Source organism: Rutidosis leptorrhynchoides, chromosome 4 (genome assembly GCF_046630445.1).
Source record: "Rutidosis leptorrhynchoides isolate AG116_Rl617_1_P2 chromosome 4, CSIRO_AGI_Rlap_v1, whole genome shotgun sequence".
NCBI lineage: Eukaryota > Viridiplantae > Streptophyta > Magnoliopsida > Asterales > Asteraceae > Rutidosis > Rutidosis leptorrhynchoides.
In genome coordinates, this window is record NC_092336.1 from 23209155 (window position 1) to 23230128 (window position 20974).

The 20974-nt window shown below is 36.2% G+C and overlaps 1 protein-coding gene across 1 annotated transcript; it reads left to right on the plus strand.

Moving 5' to 3' along the window:
* Positions 1–18327: 18327 nt before the first annotated feature.
* LOC139840492 (exocyst complex component EXO70I-like) lies at positions 18328–20727 on the plus strand. Its single transcript, XM_071830757.1, has 2 exons — positions 18328–19095; positions 19372–20727. The coding sequence occupies exons 1-2, from the start codon at positions 18328–18330 to the stop codon at positions 20725–20727; spliced, it is 2124 nt and encodes a 707-aa protein (XP_071686858.1).
* The last annotated feature ends 247 nt before the right edge of the window (positions 20728–20974 follow it).

Here is a 20974-nt window from a genome sequence, read left to right on the forward strand (position 1 = left end):
GTGTTTTACTGTAGGAAAGTTGTTTTTACTTGTACATATATATATATATATATATATATATATATATATATATATATATATATATATATATATATATATATACATACATATAATTGTTCATGAATCGTCGAGAGTAGTCAAAGGTAATTGTATATATGAATCAGTTCTAAAATTTTGAGACTCAATCTAACAGACTTTGTTTAACGTGTCAAAATAAAAAATCGTATAGAGAATTGGTTTAAATAAGTCTAAATTTTTCGGGTCATCACAAAGAGGGTGTTGAGTCTGATGATGATCAGAATAGTTACATTCTTCAGTTAGAAAGCAAGCTAAAAGAGGCTGAAGATAAAATTAATGAGCTTGAATTAGCGAGGCATTCTGGAAATGATGATACACCGCCTGGATTCCCAACCGCGCAATCCCAAACGATACCTAATGTGCACCAGAACCAGTTTCAGAATCAAATACCTAACCAATACTATATGCCACCGCAAAACACTTTTACTTACCAAAATCCCATGATGATGAACCCATACCAAATGCAACTGTTTCATCAACCTTACATGCAACCATCCAAAAGGTGTACTTATAAGAACTTCCGTGATTGCAAACCCTCTGAGTTTTCTGGAAGTACTGATTCGACAGTAACTCTCAATTGGTTGCGAGAAATTGAAAGGGTATTTGAAGCGTGTCAGTGTGAACCCGAGCTGAAAGTAACTTATGCTAGTCGAATGTTGAAAGGTAGGGCTATGATTTGGTGGGATTCTTTGATTTCCAGTATACCAAAAGAGCAAGTGAGTATGATCACGTGGGAGCAGTTTCATGGGAAGGTGTGTGAACAGTATTGTAATCCGTTTGATATGAATCGAATCAAGACTGAGTTTCTTGAAATGAAGATGACACCTCAAATGACGATCGATGAGGTAGTAGAGAAGTATATGGATAAACTGAGGTTTGTACAACAATGGGTGCCAGACGAAGCGTCTCGTATCCAACATTTTGTTAATATCATTTTGCCAGAGTACCGAACTTTTGTTAGAACAACTACATCATTGTCTCAAGCTGTTGTGATGGCTAAGATGGAAGAAAGTGATGTTCAGGCCGCCAGAAACAGAATGTTTGGTAATGTGCTACAACAAGGTGGGCAAGTATCTGGTCAATCAGGATCTAAATCCAAGAAGTCTAGTGGGTTTAAATCAAAGGGTAAAAGTGGTCAGAGTAGTTCTGGGTCTGGATCGGGTAAAGGGAATTGGTGTCACACGTGTCGATCTTCTCATAGTGGTCAGTGTTCTGAGGCTACAAGAAGATGTTTAAAGTGTGGTGTTGTTGGGCATGAGTCTTCAGCATGTCTGTATCCGAATAGTGTGTGTTGGAGTTGTCACAAACCAGGGCATCATGCAGTTAGTTGTCCGTCGAAGAGTGGTAGTTCCGGGGCAGGGTCAGGGGTGCGTTCGGCATCAGCCGGAGGGTCAACTGCCTCGAGTGGGCAGAAGAGGAAGAACCCTCCAACAGGAGAGGCTAGAGCTTTTCAGATGTCGGTTGAGAATGCTATGGCAACCAACGAAGTGATCACCGGTATGTTTCTAATCAACTCAATACCTGCTCGCGTATTGTTTGATTGTGGTGCCAATAGGTGTTTTATGTTCCTAGATTTCTGTGCTAAGTTGAATTTACCAGCTACTGTGTTACCCAAGCCGGTTAGTGTAGAAGTAGCCGATGGTAAGACCACACCCGTCACAACATATGTGTCTGGGATTTGTATAGTGATCGAAGGGAAGTCTTTCCCGGTAACTTATTTAGTGTTACCTATTCCTAGCTTTGATGTAGTATTAGGAATGGATTGGCTAAGCTCGCTTAGGGCTAATATTAAGTGTGATAGGAAAATGATTACCTTTCGTTCGACTGATGGAACCCGTGTTGTGGCCCAAGGGGAGCGGGGCGGGTATAATTTTCCGTTGATAACCATGATGAAAGCAAAAAAGTCGATGGCAAAGGGTTGTGAATCATTTCTTGCATATGTGATTGATGCGAAGAAAGAAAAGAAAACAGTGGCTGATATTCCGATAGTATCAGAATTTCCCGAAGTGTTCCCAGATGAGTTACCAGGTCTGCCGCCGGTAAGAGAAGTCGAATACAAGATTGAGTTGGTTCCTGGAACAACTCCAGTTGCAAAAGCTCCATACCGATTAGCGCCGTCTGAAATCCGTGAAATGATGTCACAGATTCAAGAGTTATAAGATCGTGGGTTTATCCGACCGAGTTCTTCACCGTGGGGTGCTCCAGTATTGTTTGTTAAAAAGAAAGATGGGTCAATGCGTATGTGTATTGATTATCGTGAATTGAACAAAAGAACAGTGAAGAATAAGTATCCGTTAACTCGAATAGACGATTTGTTCGATCAGTTACAGGGTGCTTCATTCTTTTCTAAGATAGACTTACGATCCGGGTATCATCAGGTTCGTGTTGCTGAATCAGATATACCAAAAATAGCGTTCAGAACAAGGTATGGTCATTATGAATTTCTTGTCATGCCGTTTGGGTTGACGAATGCGCCAGCAGTCTTCATGGATCTAATGAATAGAGTGTGTCGTCTGTTCTTAGATAAGTTTGTGATTGTGTTCATAGACGATATACTAGTGTATTCAAAGATAGAGAGTGAACATGTTGAACATCTGAGACAGGTTTTGAATTTGTTGAAACGTGAGCAGCTATTTGAAAAATTTTCAAAATGTGAATTTTGGTTACGTGAAGTGCAGTTTTTGGGTCATATGATTTGTGCTGAAGGTATAAAGGTTGATCCGATAGCGGTAATGAATTGGAATTCTCCGAAGACTCCGACTGAGATTAAGAGTTTTCTGGGATTGGCTGGTTATTATCGCAGGTTTATCAAGGATTTTTCTAAAATAGCAGGCCCGTTGACTAAGTTGACTCGTAAAGATGTAGCATTTCGATGGACTGATGAACAGGAAAAGGATTTTCAGATTTTGAAACATCTACTGTGTCAGGCACCAGTGTTAGCTTTACCATAAGGTTCAGACAACTTCGTGGTATACTGTGATGTGTCATATGCTGGGTTGGGTTGTGTATTAATGCAAAGAGATAAAGTAATCGCCTACGCCTCGCGACATTTGAAAGTTCATGAGAAGAATTATCCAGTGCATGATCTTGAAATGGCTGCAGTAGTGTTTGCTTTGAAACTGTGGAGACACTATTTGTATAGAACCCATTGTGTTATTTGTACAGATCACAAAAGTTTGCAGTATATCTTCTCACAGAAAGAATTGAATATGCGTCAGAGACGGTGGCAAGAGTTGATCAAAGATTATGATTGTGAAATTAAATACCATCCGGGTAAGGCGAATATGGTTGCAGATGCACTAAGTCGTAAAAAGTCGAGTGAAAATGTGAAATTCCTTCGTCTGAATATAACTTCAGATTTGATTAACAGCTTAAGAACCGTTCAGGCCTGTGCTTTGGAGGACGAATATATTAAATCTGAACAAATGACCAAACGAAAAGTGGACTTAATTGATGACTCACGTGGACTAAAGACCTTAAACAATCGTGTTTGGGTACCTAAGCTTGGAGATTTGAGGGAATTAATCATAACAGAAGCTCATAAATCCAGATTAACAGTACATCCGGGTAGTAATAAGATGTATCATGACATGAAAACAGTGTATTGGTGGCCAACAATGAAATCAGATATCGCCCGTTATGTCGAAAAGTGTCATATATGTGCTCAAGTGAAGGCAGAACATCAGAAACCTTATGGTTCGCTACGTCAGTTACAGATTCTAGAGTGGAAATGGGAACATATAATGATGGATTTTGCGACCAAGTTACCTCGAACTCAGAAAAGGCATGATATGATTTGGGTAATAGTGGATCGTCTAACTAAAAGTGCTCATTTTCTTGCTACTCGTGAGACAGCTTCGTTAAGTGAGTTAGTCGAATTGTATGTGAAAGAAATAGTTAGTCGACATGGTGTGCCGTTATCTATCGTTTCAGACAGAGATTCCAGATTTGTGTCGAATTTTTGGAATAGTCTTCAACAGAATCTGGGTACACGTGTGAATTTAAGTACAGCTTATCATCCTCAGACAGACAGTCAGAGTGAAAGAACGATAAAGACTTTGGAGGATATGTTAAGGGCTTGTGTGTTAGAGTACGGTGGTTCGTGGGATACACACTTGCCGTTGGTCGAATTCGCGTATAATAATTCATATCATTTCGAGTATAGGGATGCCGCCCTATGAAATGTTGTACGGTCGTCGTTGCAGAACTCCGACTTGTTGGTTAGAAGCCGGGGAGAAACAGTTTGCAGGTCCTGAAATTATTCAAATGACAGCCAAAAAAGTTGCAATTGCTCGAGAAAAGTTGAAAGCCGCTAGAGACAGGCAGAAGATGTATGCTGATCCTCGTAGACGCCCGGTAACCTTTAGTGTGGGTGAACGAGTGTATCTGAAAGTTTCGCCATGGAAAGGGGTTATCAGATTCGGTAAACGTGGTAAGTTAGCACCGAGATTTATTGGTCCGTTTCGGATCAGTGAAGTGTTAAATGATCAGACTGTGGTGTTAGATCTTCCGCCAGAGTTAGCCAGTATTCATAATACATTCAACGTGTGTTACCTTCGTAAGTGTAAAATCAATGATGAAACGCAACTTCTTCCTTTAGAAGATTTAAGGGTCGATTTGAATAAGAAATTGGTGGAAGAGCCGGTTCGCGTAGTTGACCAAAAGGTGATTAAGTTGAGAAAGAAAGAGATACCGATGGTGTTGATTGAGTGGAAACACAGCTTGGGTTCTAATCTTACGTGGGAGACAGAAGAGTTGATGAGGACTCGCTACCCTCATTTATTTGACCAAGACCAGATTCCGAGGACGGAATCTTCTTAAGGGGGTGGATTTGTAACAGACTGAAACCCGGGCTAGTTGTAAGTTGTCTATTTTGCCCTTAGGGTTTGTGCTTAGTCTTAAGTGCTTTTATTTTAATTATTTTATTAGTGTTTTATTATAATTTTGTTGTGACCAGTTTGTGACAAGGGTCCCAGAACAGGTTTGTTTATTTTAATTGGACCTCGTTTGGGTTGCCTAATCTTGTGCGAAAGATATCAGATAACTGGTAAATACCCGTGTGTGATGGGATATTGTGTTTTAACACAAATAAGAGCTGGTGACCAGCTCCCTTCTTGAAGTTTCCTATTTTTTCATTTCACTCTCTCTCACTAAACCTAACATTACCATCTCAAACCCTAAATCATTTGATCTCGAATTGAAGCTTGATTTTGGTGTCAAAACGTTCCTTGTGTCATTGTGATTCTAACAAGGTAAGGTTTGTAAGATTTCATGATCAAATCTGTGATTAAATGGGTTTTTAAGTTAGTTTTTGTTAAAATGGGGATTTGTGTCAAATTGGTAGAAATTGATGTTGTTTGTGTTTGAATGTTGTGGGTTTATGTTCCAAAAAGTTTAGTGTACGAGTTGTGTTCAGTTTTGAGGTCAAAAACGTGTCCAAAGTCGAGATTTGGTGATTTTGGGTTGAAACCCGTCACTTTGCTGCTGTTGCAGCTGATGAACTACTTTCGGCCGATGGTCGTTGACCATCGACCGATGGTGAGGGACGATCGGCCGGTGGACAGGACCATCGACCGATGTTGTATGACTTCTGACCAGCTGATGTAATTTTGACGATCGATTGATTGGGGGAGACCATCGACCGATGGTGTGTTGACGATCGGCCGATGGATGGGACCATCGACCGATGGTCTTAGGCAGTGAAATTTTTACTAAGTGTTGAATTATAGCCGTTATGCTGTCCGTGTGTTTTTATGATTTTCAGGATGTAAATTCTGAAAATACATAAGTGTTAAGTAGACCTTTTTGTGGCGCTTTTTGTGACTGATTTTATGTACTGTGCTGTTTTGTGTTAACGGACAGAAACTAACTTGATTTGCCTTATGTTCAGGTGATAAGGATAAGGAAGCCGCTCAGTGATAGATTATCTGAGCTAGTTGCTGGTATTCGGTGAGTGGGTCTATCACCGGATAGAGTTTAAGTAGCATATCATGCTACTGTGGTTGACTCTTTTACCATGCATAATGTAGAAATTGCCATATTAGAATAATATAGTATGCCTGATGTTGTATGTGAATTATGTGTACACTGTATGAATGACACCAGTCGGGCCTAGGGAGACTGGGGATTCGAGACCGTGCCTAGGAGAGGTTAGAGTCCGTATGAGGTCAACTGTGCCTAGGGGAGGTTGGGTCCATAGGCTACTGATTGTGGAGTATAGTGTGAACGATGTATCCCCTGCATCTGGATAACTATACCGTGAATCGAGTAGCAGGGACTATCGGTAGACTCAGGCCCGATCAGCTGGGAGTCGTGTGCTCGTACAAGCCGCTGATCCTCGTATTGTCTTATTGTATGCTAGTTGGTAGTTAGCAAGTGTTGTTGTTAGTATATAGCTTGTGTGTGGCTTAAGCTATATCTGTTAGATAGATTCCATTCACTTAGCGGTGCGCTAATCCCCCACATATTTCCCACTTGCAGGTTTAGGTACTGCTAGTTGGGATAGGTGCTGATGCAGAAGACATGTTTGACAACCCAACTCTGATGTTGACTTTTGTATAAATAATGTTTTGTAATAACGTAACACCGTTGTGTAAACTTAAACGTAATTACTCAGATTAACGTAATGACGTGTTTTATAGTGTGTTTGTTAATAAAGTCTTCCGCTGTGTTTAAAAAAAAAATGGCCGGTGTTACAGTACCTTACGCCGGGTATGCTCTAGCCGGAATGTTGTTAACAGTGTCTTTCTGAGATGGATTATTATGCGTATCATCAAGTATCATAAATTCTTTAAAATAAATTTCATTTATTCACATTTTTTAATACGTTTTGAAAAAGGGGGATGATTCTCACACACACTTTTTTGATCCTCACACACCAATTGAGTATTATTAGAAGAGTAAAAGGTTAAAATAGGTGTGTGAGGATCAAAAAAGTGTGTGTGAGAATCATCCCCCTTTGAAAAAGAAAGAATTTTTATTGTTTAATTTATCACATTTATAAACAATTATAAATTTGTAATATTTATAAGTATCATTTATAATCACATTCTCACACTCAAAACTTAGAAAGAAAAAAAAAATCGTTACCAGGACAACACTTTTTTACGAGTACCAGCCGCCACATCAGCGCCATGTAAGCGATTCGTTACCAGGACTAACTCAAGACTAAACATTCTCAACTATGAGATACTTCCTCAAAATAAATTGAACCCAATATATTAATTTAATATCGTATGTTACAAATAATGGAACAAATTGTGCAAGTCATACTAGCCTTTTTTTGACATTCATCTGTGCTGCAATCTGCTTCAGGAAGAAATAAACAAGGGCAAGGAAGCAGGGCAACTTCATGATGACTAGCAGGGAATGGTGGTGCCAACGACGTGGTGCTGGGCGGAGAGGAGGGCGGCCTCCACCACACAACCGTTGGGAGCGCTCTTATTAGTGTTTATAAACCTAACATTCACCACACTTAGAAGTGTTAAATTAAATTTGTCACTCCAAGTTTATTCACATTTCCTCTTATGTGAAGAATTGAGGTTACTTCACGCCTTTGAGTGTGTTCAAAATTTTGTTTTACACCGTAAGCGTGCACTTTTTATTCAATCTTAAGTGTGTAAAACGTCACTATTTTAATATTATTTTCAGGCTTTTAAACGTAATAAAATTTTTAACAATATAAATGTGAAAAGATGAATTATCTTATTAAATGTTATTAAAAGCGTGTAGAAAATGATGTTGTGGTGTATATAATCGAATCAGAAACTTTGATTACTTCGTATTTACTAAATTAGAAACGATTTGGTTTACTTTATAAGTGACGGTGTGCCTAATATCATGACACACTCTTAGCTCATTAGTTTATCTTAGACCATTTTTAATGGTGATGATGTGATGGTGGTGTTATAGAGGTTTTGGTAGGGTATAGTGCTGATGTGGCAAATGTGATAGTAGGATATTGATTTTGAGTTTGCAGTTGTGTTGGTGTGATGGTGGTGTTATAGAAGCTAGGTCTCACCATATTTAATTTCTTTTTCATTTATTATGTTGAGTTAGTTATATTAAAATATTTCATTGATTAAAAATAATAAAACACACTTATATTAAAGATTAAGAAAAGGATTACAATTTATTAAAATATCTAAAAATAGAAAATTACATTTATTAAAATTCATAATACGATTACTACTTAATCAAATCCTGAATTAAGTATTCCAACTTCAAAAGTTTGATGGAAAGCCTTGAATGTGTGCGGTGAGATCATGTTGAAGTTGGCTAAGCACGTTCATGTCTCATACTTCTTTATCTCTTATCTCACGTGCACGTCTACTATTTGTAGTTCGATTCTTTACATAGTTCGGTGCACTTCCTATAGTTGTAAGTAATTCTGCCTCGAGTCACGAAATTGCGTATGCGTTATCCTTTACTATCATGTTGTGCAATAGCACACAACAATACAAAATCCAACTCATCTTGTCCAAACTGTGTGATCATCCATGTTGTTGTAAAATTCAAAATCTACCTTGAAGGACACCGAATGCTCTCGTGACATCCTTACGTGCACTTTCTTGATATAATTTTAATTTTGCACGAGGCTCATCAGTTGGAGACGATGGTGCCTTGATAAGCGTTGCTCAATCCGGATAAATGTCATCCGCTAAATAATAACCATGGGTGTATTTTATTACCGTTTACGGTAAATGGTGCTTGTGGCGCAATTTCATTTTTTATGTCATCGAACAGCGAAGATTGTTATAAAACATTAACATCTTTATTCGCACCCGCCGCACCAAAGAGAATAAATGTCATATCCACGTATCATATGAATCAACGACTTCAAGTACTATGGTAGGGTGACCTTGATGACCACTAGTAAATTGTCCTTTCCAACCAACCGGACAATTCTTCCACTTCCAATGCATGAAGTCGATACTCCCTAGCATACCCTTAAATCCATGTTTTTCTTCATGTGCACTATACAAACGAGCTATATCGCCTGCCGTTGATTTTCTCAAGTATTGATCAACATATAGTTCCATAATGCATTTACAAAAATAGTCAAGACAAATAATTGACATACACTCACTCATTTGTAAGTACTCATCAAGAGCATCCGGTGTCGTACCATAAGCCAATTGGCGCAACTCGGAAGTACATTTTTGAATCGGGGTAAAACCTTTACGACCAATTGCATCTATTTTTTGCTTAAAAAATTCAAAATGCTCCGGTAACGGTTCAATCGGGTAATCAATTATGTCCTGGATGATACGCAAACAAAGCTGTCTACGCATTCTAAAACGTCGCCTAAATTTAGAAGGAGGATACCTTGGTTTCTCGGTAAAGTAGTCTTCAAATAGTCGTTCCCCAGCACCTTCACGATCTCTAGGAATATTAACTCGATCTCGTGGAATTCATTGATTAGGATTTTCACCCTCTTCTCGATCTGCTTCTTCCGCCAATGCTCGTAAAATATCCAAATCTATTTCGTCACTCTTATCCGAAATATCTAATATTTGGAACATAGATTTCATATTGTAAAATGGTTTTTAAATGAGAGAGAAGTGTGAGATGTATGAGAAAATTGAATTAGGTTAATGGTATTTATAGAAGAAAAAAAATAGCCGTTCATAAAACTAGCTGTTGCAAACATGTGGCTTTTTCGGATTGGATGTTGCTTTTCCTTTCTCCCGTGATAGTCTCATGCCGCCGGAAAAAAAGTGGTATGCCGCCGCACTATGGCGTGATAACCGGCGTGATGGTGTAATACCACCACTATGCCGCCGGGTTAAAATTGGTCTTAATGAGTGTCTTTTAGGTAGATACCCAGTGGTGGAATACTCTTTGTGAGTTTCGTCAACTATTAGATCGTAAGCTACCCTTAGTGGGCCGCTCTTATTAGGCTTGATCAACATATTCATATTGAGCCTTCTGTGAGCTATTGACGGGCTATCTTTAATGGATTGGCCCTCCTCTATTTTCTTTATAACTAGTCCGGATTCGGTCAGCGCGATGCGGCGGGGGCTTTTGGCCTGCGTATTCATATTTAACGTAGCTTTGGGTATGTACAGAGGGGGAAACGAACCGTTTGTTAAGACCCGTTTTAGATGTCGTTGTGATTAGCGTTTTTAAAAAAAATGTCCGTTTCGAACGTAGTTAGTCTCGTTTTGTTGGTAAAATTATTTCAAATTTAATGGTGGTAGTGGTGAAAAGTAACTCGCGGTGAGTAGGAAGATAAGGCCGGTTGAAGTGTGTGTTGGTTTTTATGAAGTAAATATTAATTTTACACTTTAAGTCCCTGCATAATTGAAGGTTAGAGAGAAGTGGGGGAGAGATAACACACAAGAGACTGGTTGACTAGAGACCTTCTCTCTTCTCCAGGACCTCGTCTCCTCGGTGAGAATGGTTGACTAGAGACCTTCTCTCTTCTCCAGGACCTCGTCTCCTTGGTGAGAATTATCCTTACTCAATCGCCGAACAAAAGCGAATGACCCGCCTCACAACTAAAACACACGAAAATAAAATCAAACCATTACAAGTTCAACAAAACGCACAAACCGTTCAAAAGCCGAACAAAATGTCTTTATATAATTTGTGACCCACCACGCCATAATGTCTCGCGAACTGCAAAAGTAACGAGAAATACTCCTTTTTCTCACTAGTATAGTAGCTTCATTTAGCTACCTTTCACACAAGAGACATCTCAAGGTTTCGCAAATGTTTAGTTCCTGTATACTTTTTGTGTTAAGTTGTATGTTTTCTAATAGTAATCGGGGTATTGAATAATATATAGCCCGTTCACGACAAGATCAATCATTGGCTATCGATTGTTATTTAGCAAAACTAGTAGTCGTGTGCTCACTTCTATGGTATGTATATTTTGTATTTTCGACTTTAAACATGCAACGTAAACCATGGACTTTAATAAGTTTAAGGCCATGGATTCTTCATTGTTAATTGTTGATGATATAACAATAGTTAATTAATCACATCTTTATACTTTGCAAAAACTAATACGTGGACATTGACAAGTGCACAATATAATATTTTTGACAAAGTTCATGTGACGTACTGAAAACAAATGGAGAGACAAGGGTCACTGATGGCCCATTGTCAAAATGATATAAAAACAAACAACATGACAAATTGTACTGTATGACTTTAGGAGTTTATAACTGACTTGATTCTTGACAATATATTATTAATATTGATATTAAAGAAAAATGAAGAAAAGAGCAAAATATTCTATATTTTAAGAATGGTGTATCGATATGCTTACATTCGTCCGATATTTATACTACATAAAGTCATGTACAGCTTCACAATTTATCCAGATGTAATTCACATGTTTTTGGTTGTATCTACAAAAGTTGTCGGCCACTTAATATTTATAATACTCCTCCTTGAACGACAATTTTGTTTCATTGGAGATCAACTACGAGTTACTGCCTCGTTAAAAACCTTGCTAAAGAAAACCCAGTGGGAAAAAACTTTAGCTAAGGGAAAAAGAGTGCAGCATGGAGTTGACTCCCCCTCAAGTAGACATCGCTTCAGCTGTTACATCTTTTGAACATGTCTCATGCCAATGTTATGAATGTGTGTTCTAAAAATAACAGTTGAGAGTGCTTTGATAAAATGATCAGCAGAGTTTTTAATGGATTGAACATATCTCATTTCAATTTGGTTGTCCTTAATGAGATCTTGAGTATATGAGAAGAATCTCGGAGGTATATGTTTTGTTCGATCACTTTTGATATATCCTTCATTCATCTGTACTATGCAAGCTGCATTATCTTCATAGATAGTTGTTGGACTTTTATCGCGTTTTAGTCCACAAGAACCAGTAATGAGTTGTGTCATTGATCTCAACCAAAAACATTCTCGAGTAGCTTCATGTAATGCAATCACTTCGGCATGATTTGATGATGTTGCAACAAGTGTTTGTTTTTGAGAACGCCATGATATTTCGGTACCTTCATTTAGGAATACATATCCAGTTTGAGATTTAGCTTTATGTGGATCAGATAAATAACCTGCATCTGTATAACCAACCAAATCTTGTTTTGAATCGTTAGAGTAAAATAATCATAAATCAGTAGTTCCTCAAGGGTATGAAACATGTGTTTGATCCTATTCCAATGTCTTTTTGGAAGGAATTGAGCTGAACCTTGTTAACAAATTATCTACAAAAGAAATGTCAGTTCTTGTATAATTTGTGAAATACATAAGAGCTCCAATTCACTAAGATATGAAACTTCTGATCCAATAAAATCTTTATGATCTTCACGGGGACGAAATGAATCAGCGTCAATATTGAGTAATTTAACAACCATAGGAGTACTTAATGGTTCTGTTAGTCCATAATTAAATGTGTTAAAATCTTTTCGGTATAAGTTGTTTGATGTACAAGTAAACCATTAGGTATATGCTCAATTTGTAAACCAAAACAAAACTTGATTTTTTCGAGATCTTTCATTTCAAATTCTTTCTTTAGAAGTTGAATGGCTTCATGGATCTCTTTATTTGTACCTATGATGTTAAGATCATCGACATAAACGGCTATGATCACATATCCGGATGTTGTTTTCTTAATAAGAACACATGTTCAAATAAAATTATTTGTATACCCTTTTTCTTATTAAGTAATCACTTAATTAGTTATACTATTGTATCAACTCATATAAAAATCTTTGTGATTCAATGGAATACATTTCTTTGCAGGGGCGGAGCCAGGATTTTAAATGGTTGGTGTCACAAACTAACACGGAATATAACAACAATGAGTTGGCGTAGTGGTAGTGACTTGCTTTCCCATATGAGAAGTCAAGGGTTCGACTCTTACTCAATGCAAAATTTCCCTTGTTACCCCGTCCATTTCATGAGCCTCGAAGGTTTCCGACGTCTTGCGTTTGGGCCTCACCTGAGGGGGGTATTACCACACGTGATGCTTGTATGGATTCGTCGTGAGATTTTTTCATGAGGGGTGATAAAATTTTAATGATTCATACCAAGAATATGATCCGGTGGGAGGGTATCAACATCGCGTTCCAGCCTGTTAGTGACTCTAACCGTCATTAAAAAACACTGGATATATTGGATATTTAAAGTACAAAATTTAATTACTATAAATATAAGTAAAATTGATATACAGTACCTAAAACAAATATGGATGTATCGTTGAAAATTTGTTAATTTACGTGTATAAAGATAAATTTACATCTGCTAAAATTATATTTTGTTGACTAAAAATTTTTTTTTTAGTTTAAAAAATTATAAATACGGAGTAATAAATAAATAATGGCTAGTTGGGCATCCTACAAAAATTGTTGGGCTACTAGCAAAATTAAGCTGCTTACTTGCTTAGTACGGACTAGTATAAAGATGGTGCACATCAAATTTTGATGGTGTCACATATACACAGTCAAATTATTTTTCACTAAATTAACTATTGGGCTCTGTATTAGTGGGTTATTGGATGTTGTCACATGCCCACAGTATGTTATATGTACCTCCGCCTCTGTTTCTTTGGGTTTGCATTAAATGCTTCTGATACTTTAAACCCTTCATGGATATTTATGTATATATCACTATCAAGTGATTCATTTAAATAAGTAGTAATAACATCAATGAGATGCATTTCTAATTTTTTCAGAAACTGTTAGGCTGATTAAGTATCTAAAAGTAATTGCATCCATAACATGAGAATAAGTTTTCCTCATAATCCATTCATGGTCTTTGAGAGAAATCTTAAGTTACAAGTCTAGCTTTACCTTGTAACTTCATTTTTATTCATTTCTTTATCGGATAAAAATTCATATATACTCCACATAGTTCTCATCTTTAGGTGTGAGAACGATACATCTGAAAACTTTTCTTTTATTGGGCGATTCAAATTCAGCTCGTATTGCTCTTTTTCAATGATCTCAATCGTGTCTATTTTTCCATGATAGTGGTTCTGGATCATCATCATCATTTATGATGTCATATGCAACATTATATGAAAATATCTCATCAAGATTTTTCATGTCATTTTAGTTCCATAACTTTTTTTTTTGAATGTGCATAATTGATTGCAATTTTCGTATTGACATTATCAATCTCCTCTGCAGAAGAAGTATTGATTTGTGGTTCTTCTTGAACACTTTCTCATTATCAGCTGATTTTTTTTCGAGGATTTTTATCTTTGGAATCAATTGATCTCCCACGTTTCTGGCGTGACAAAGACTCATGAGTGACATTATTGTCAGTTTTTGGAATTTCAATTCTAGCTGAAGCATTTATTGCTGGTATATATGATTTAGTCACTCCTTTTTTGTATCTGTAAATGCATCAGGCAATTTATTCGCAAGTTCTTGCATATGCATTTTTTTTTTGAATTTTTGTTTCGCATTCTTTTGTGCGAGTATCAAGATACCTTAATTGATGTTCACATCATGAAACATCATTTTATTTATTTTTCATTTCTCCCCCTAATCTAGGGAACAATTTTTCATTAAAATGACAATCAGCAAAAACGTGCTGTAAAAACATCACCCGTCATGGATTCAATATATCTTATGATTGAAGATGTTTCATATCCAACATATATTTCAATCCTTCTTTGAGGAACCATTTGTTGTGGTGGTGCAATTAAAAATACACTGCACAACCAAATGTTCTAAGATGAAAAATATTTGGCTCTCGACCAATATTAAGTTGGTAATGGAGAATATTTATGACTTGCACTTGGTTTAATGCGAATTAATGTCGCATCATGTAAATTTACATGTCCTCATATAAATATTGAGAGTTTTGTACTTATTACCAATTGTCTAGTTATTAGCTGCATGCGTTTATCTATTGATTCAGCTAAACCAATTTTGTGTATGCACATGAGCAACTGGATGTTCAACAACAATCCCTGTAGACATATAATAATCATTAAATGTTTGAGATGTTAACTCACCAGCATTATCAAGTCTCATCCTTTTAATGGTGTAATCAGAATAATGTGTTCTCAATTTAATAATTTGTGCAAGAAACTTTGCAAATGTAATATTACAGCTTGATAACACACAAACATGAGACCATCCGCTAGATGCGTCTATTAGAACCATGAAATATCAATATGGTCCACATGATGGATGAATTGGTCCATATATATAACATTGAATTCTTTCAAGAAACATTGGTGATTCTTTCTCAATATTTTTTTCATTAATCACCATATGTGCTTTTCATTAATCACCATATGTGCTTTTTCATTAATCACCATATGCGTTTTTCATTATATATCCTTTTCACCATATGCGCTTTTAATCATACGCGCTGCGCTTTTCATCATATGCACTTTTCATCATATGCGCTTTTAATCATATGCGCTGCAAGACCTGATATAGTAATTATAATTCCTTCATTTGATTTAAATCAATGAAATATTTCTTAGATTTGATCATAGTGTGTATGTTACCACTATCTGCAATATATAGGTCTTTACCATTTAATTGATGTTGTATTTCAGCAGGATTCATACTAAAACTTCAAATAAGATAAGCAAATAATGAGTTATATTTCAGCAAGATAATCAAATTATATTACCTGCAAACAAGTTACAATCTGAAGTACATAAAAGATAACACTTAATAAACATATGCGTTATGGTCTAAAACCATTTATTTATGAGTGATACATAATAAGCTAGGCATCTTAGAAAATTCAAACCATTCAAGTCTCAAGGTAGCTCGGGGTTTATTTAATCAAGATTTTTCAACATATTCACTCTCGTTTTCTTTTCTTTTGAGACTTATTTGTAGAGATAAACAAGAAGTTCATGTATTCAAGAAATACTAGACTGATGATCCACGTTACCAGATCATTAATAAGAATCTCCGGGATTCTTATAAGAGCGTCTACTAACATCTTCAATTTTATTCTTTCATGGATCACCGTTATTTCTTGATAATTAATATCGTATCTATCTTTGAGTATTTTCCATAATACACTTGGATCTTCGATCATATAATATGTAGATTCTAAGGACTCGTCAATATGTTTGCTAAGAAAAATATTTGCTATTGTTTTCTCTTGTTCGGAACAATTGTTATTTTCATTCAGGGTTTCTAAAATACCGATTGATTCGGGATGTTTTTCTACATTCATAACCCATGTTAAGTAGTTGTTCCCACTTGATTCTAAAGGAGCAAATTTAAGCCTTTTCAAATTCGGCATTTTCTATTATCAAAAAGATGAACAACATAAATCATAATCATAATCAACTTATATTCATAGACAAATAATAAAATGAAATTAGAATCATTTTAAATTCATAAGTAGCAAACAACAGAATAATGGCATGATTACAAATGATAAAACCACAAGAGCAGGATAGAATATAGGTTCACCCGGTGGTATATTAGCAATAATGATGATAGTTAGTATGACCAATACAATAGGAAAAATCATCCTTGTGTGAATCATGTGTGAATCATCACTACAAAAAAAACTTTTTGAGAGTGGTAATCTGTGAAAATGAAGATTGATTTGTGAAAATGTGAAAACGGAGATGTTTATATTATATTTGAAAAATATAGTCGTTGTAACGTCGTCAGTTGACGTTAACAACCGTTATGTATATATGACCGTTGTAACGTCGTTAGTTGACGTTAACGACTGTTATGTACTCGTTGTACTAATAATAATTTTAATAAAAAAAATTATTAGTACAAATACGATTACTATAAATACATTTAGTATAAATACGTTTAGTATAAATACGTTTAGTATAAATACGAAGATTAAGAGAATAAACATATTATGCATAAATAATAAATTTTAAGAATAAACATTAGTATGCATGAAATAAATAATGATTAATTGCATAAGTAATCATAAATGTTAGATAACATAAATATAAATGTCAGTGAAGTTAATAAGAGTTAGATTACAGAAATATAATTCAGGCGGTATAACCAACCATATATAACTTAAATAACATAAATATAAAAGTTAGTGAAGTTAATAAGAGTTAGATTACAGAAATATAATTCAGGCGGTATAACCGACCATATATAACTTAAATAACATAAATATAAATGTTAGTGAAATTAATAAAAGTTAGATTACATAAATATAATTCAGGCGGTATAACCGACCATATATAACTTAAATAACATAAATATAAATGTTAGTGAAGTTAATAAAAGTTAGATTACAGAAATATAATTTTACTTATGATGATAATAATATTTACCTTACTAATAAATAATAGAAGATATCGTTAAAGAATTTCTTACCTTGATTAGTGACTTGTGCTTGCTTAGATAAACCTTGATTATACGGAGCACTTCGTGCTGATAACGTGTTATGAGTTTAGGAGTTTATAACTACCTTTTAAGGCTTGATTCTTGACGATATATTATTAATATTGATATTATAGAAGAGTGAAGAAGAGAGCAAAATATTCTATATTTCAAGAATGGTGTATCGATATGCTTACATTCGTCCGATATTTATACTACATAAAGTCATGTACAGCTTCACAATTTATCCAATTGTAATTCACATGTTTTTTATTATATCTGCAAAAGTTGTCGGCCACTTAATATTTATAACATACTCTCAAAAGTCTTTCATCATACATCTTCATCTTCACTATATATAATTAATCGCTTTATTTACTAAACTATGAAAATCACCCTGATATATAGCATGTTTCTAGATGGAACTTTCTGATCATCGAATGCTTAAATCATTAGTTTTAAGATGCATTTAATTATTAATAATGCTTTACCATATGTTTAGTCTTATAAAATCACTAGAACCAGATCAAAAAGTAAATAGTTCCTTGCTTGTGTCTAAAAGACCTTTGATTAGCGTGTTCGTAAACTTTAACTTTACTAATCTGCAATAAGAAAACTGGAATAATGCTTACACAATAATTTATGTAAGATGCAGATTTATATAAACATATTATTAAACAGAACTTTAAAGAGTCAAAAGATGTCACACTCATGAAACAAGTGATGACGAATGTGACCAAATCAAGAAACACACACACCCGGCTGTATCCCTCCAACCCCATTGATTTGTCCACACCCAATTTTGTATTGCCATTTGTTTCTTAGTTTACATCGAGATTTAGTCTTTGCTTCTATTTCAATATATCTTCTCATTATATAATCATATGTTGCCACCCTAATCTTGTCTTTTAAACCAACATTATTGATCTTATCATAATCTCACCCCCTAGCAGCCCATTCACACGCACAAAATATGGAAGATTTCCCAATTCTGACCAAGCTAGAATCAGCATGTTCTGAACTCAAAATCGTTTTAGATTCGTCAACAAACTTGCAAACAAACCTTCAAAAATTCGACGATAACTATACTTCTCTACAAGAAAGTCTAAATGCAGCTTCAAGAAGATTAGCGCCTATTCAATCGCTTTCCATTGCCTCAAAATCACTTGAAACACGGATCAACCGGGCGGTTTCACCAGCGCTAGTACTCATTGACGGGTTCAGGATATCTGAATCTTTGCAGCGAAAACTTGTCGACATTTCAACAAAACTTCCTGACCAAAAGTCTCAAAACAGGAGACTAAGGTTACTAATCAAGTATGTTGATTGTGTTGATAAGTTGAATATAGCGATTAATTTGATTAGTCAAGAGGGTGGGCTTGCGATTCAACGGCTGCAAGAGGTGGTGGAGTTTTTGAGTAGGACTAAAGCTACTGATCAATTTAGAACTCAACGGTTAAGAGAGACGTTGGTCACTTTAAAGGCGTTGTATGAAACGGAAGTTGATTCTATGAAGTTTGACGGGTTACTAGACGAGGCTTTATTAAACTTACAAGATGAGTTTGAAGGGATTTTGCTGCAGCTGAGGCATCATAATATTGGAGTGCACGGTGATGACGGTGGTGATGTGGCGGAAGTTGCAGAGTTGGGGACGGAGATGGAGGTTGAAGTACTTAGACGGATATCGGAAACGCTTACGGCTAATGATTGCTTGGATATATGCATCGACATCTTCGTCAAGGTAATTAAAAGAAACTAATGTATGCATATAAAACCTCCCTCTATCACTGACTGGTTTTAGAGTACTAGAAAGCTCATGGGCTTATATGTAAAACATGTCGGGCTAAACACGATCCTACATATCATGGTTCTTTTGGGAAAAGGGTAACCTATATATGCGGGTCAACTAATCCAGCCCATTGACACCCGTATTGAAAGACCTATTTCCAAACTCATCCAACCCTCTCGTCACGAACTACCGTCTTAAAAGTTTATGAAATTTCAAATGTTATTACAGGTAAGGTATAAGAGAGCAGCAAAAGCACTAATGAGACTAAACCCAGATTACCTAAGAACCTACAAACCCGAAGAAATCGATGAGATGGAATGGGAAAGTTTAGAGACTTCCATAAGCCTATGGATCCAGCACTTCGAACTAGCAGTCCGAACCGTTTTCGTTTCTGAAAAGAATCTATGCAACCACGTACTTACAAACATCATGGACGGTATGATCTGGCAAGAATGCTTCGTTAAAATAGCCGACAAAATCATGGCAGTATTCTTCCGGTTCGGGGAAGGTGTTGCCCGAAGTAATAAAGAGCCACAAAAGCTCTTTAAGTTATTAGACATGTTTAGTTCTTTAGAAAATCTGAAAATCGAGTTTTCCGACATTTTTGAAGGGGAGCCAGGAGCTGATATATGTTCTCGGTTTCGGGAATTAGAAAAGCTTCTCATTCATGCTTCGACTAAAGTTTATTGGGAATTTGGGCTTCAGATTGAAGGTAACCAAGATGGGTTGCCTTCACCACAAGATGGGTCGGTTCCAAAATTAGTCCGATACGCCATTAACTACCTGAAATACCTAACTTCTGATAATTACAGTGCACCCATGGCTCAGGTACTCAGAACCGAACACATATGGAAGGCGGGAATTTTATCAGCACCCGAGACCGATAAAGATTTGCTAAAAGAAGCGGTTTCGAATGTTATGGAAGCTTTACATAGAAATATCGAGTCTAAAAAGTCGGGTTATAAAGATAAAGTTCTTTATCATGTGTTTACCATGAATACTTACTGGTATATTTACATGAGGACGAAGAACACCGAGTTGTCGAAATTATTGGGTGAGAGTTACATGAGGAAGAATTACAAAGTTGTTGCAGAAGAAGCTGCTTACTTGTACGAGAAGCAAGCATGGGGCCCGTTGGTGAGATTACTTGATAAAGAAGACATGGTAGATGTTAACGATGAAGGAATCGAGTCTGTTGCAAAGGGTAAGATCGAAGCGTTTTTGAAGGGGTTTGAAGAGATCGCGCAAAGGCATACAAGTAAGTACATAATTCCCGAGCCCGATTTACGTGAGCAGATAAAAGAGGCAACCGTGAAGCTTATTGTCCCGGTTTATTCAGAATTTTTGGACGAGTTTTCGAGTTTGTTAACTGTGAAATCATACTCGCCACCTGAATCGATTGAGGAATTGTTGGGTCAGATTTTTTTGGGAAATGGTCGAAATTCGTCGATGGGTTCTCGACGACGTGAGATTAAGGATCAGGCTGAAGGGAGAAATTCGGTGTCGAGCGATATAGAGCCGATGCCACGAAGGAGTTCAGTTAGCAGGTTTCAACGAAACCGATCGAATACTAGTGATGCTTAGAGAGATGTAATTGTTAAACATTAGTACAAGTGAGTTCTGTTACTGATTGTGTTTGTGTATTGATTTCGAAAACCTGTTCTTCTATGCAGGGTAATAATGAGAGTTTTTTTTTTTTTTTTTTTTTTTTTTTGTGTTAGAGTAAATTAGAATTAGAGGATGAATTTCGACCCATCTAGTTGTGAACGAGTCAATTTGGGTAACGTTTTATCTCTGAGGGGCCAAACAATCAAAATAAAAAAAGCTAAAA

What these genes read in the sequence shown, in the direction of transcription:
- LOC139840492 (XM_071830757.1), top strand. Translation starts at nt 18,328, where the DNA reads ATGGAAGATTTCCCAATTCTGACCAAGCTAGAATCAGCATGTTCTGAA. An exon ending in GCATCGACATCTTCGTCAAG is followed by an intron (nt 19,096 to 19,371) that starts GTAATTAAAAGA and finishes ATGTTATTACAG; the next exon opens with GTAAGGTATAAGAGAGCAGC.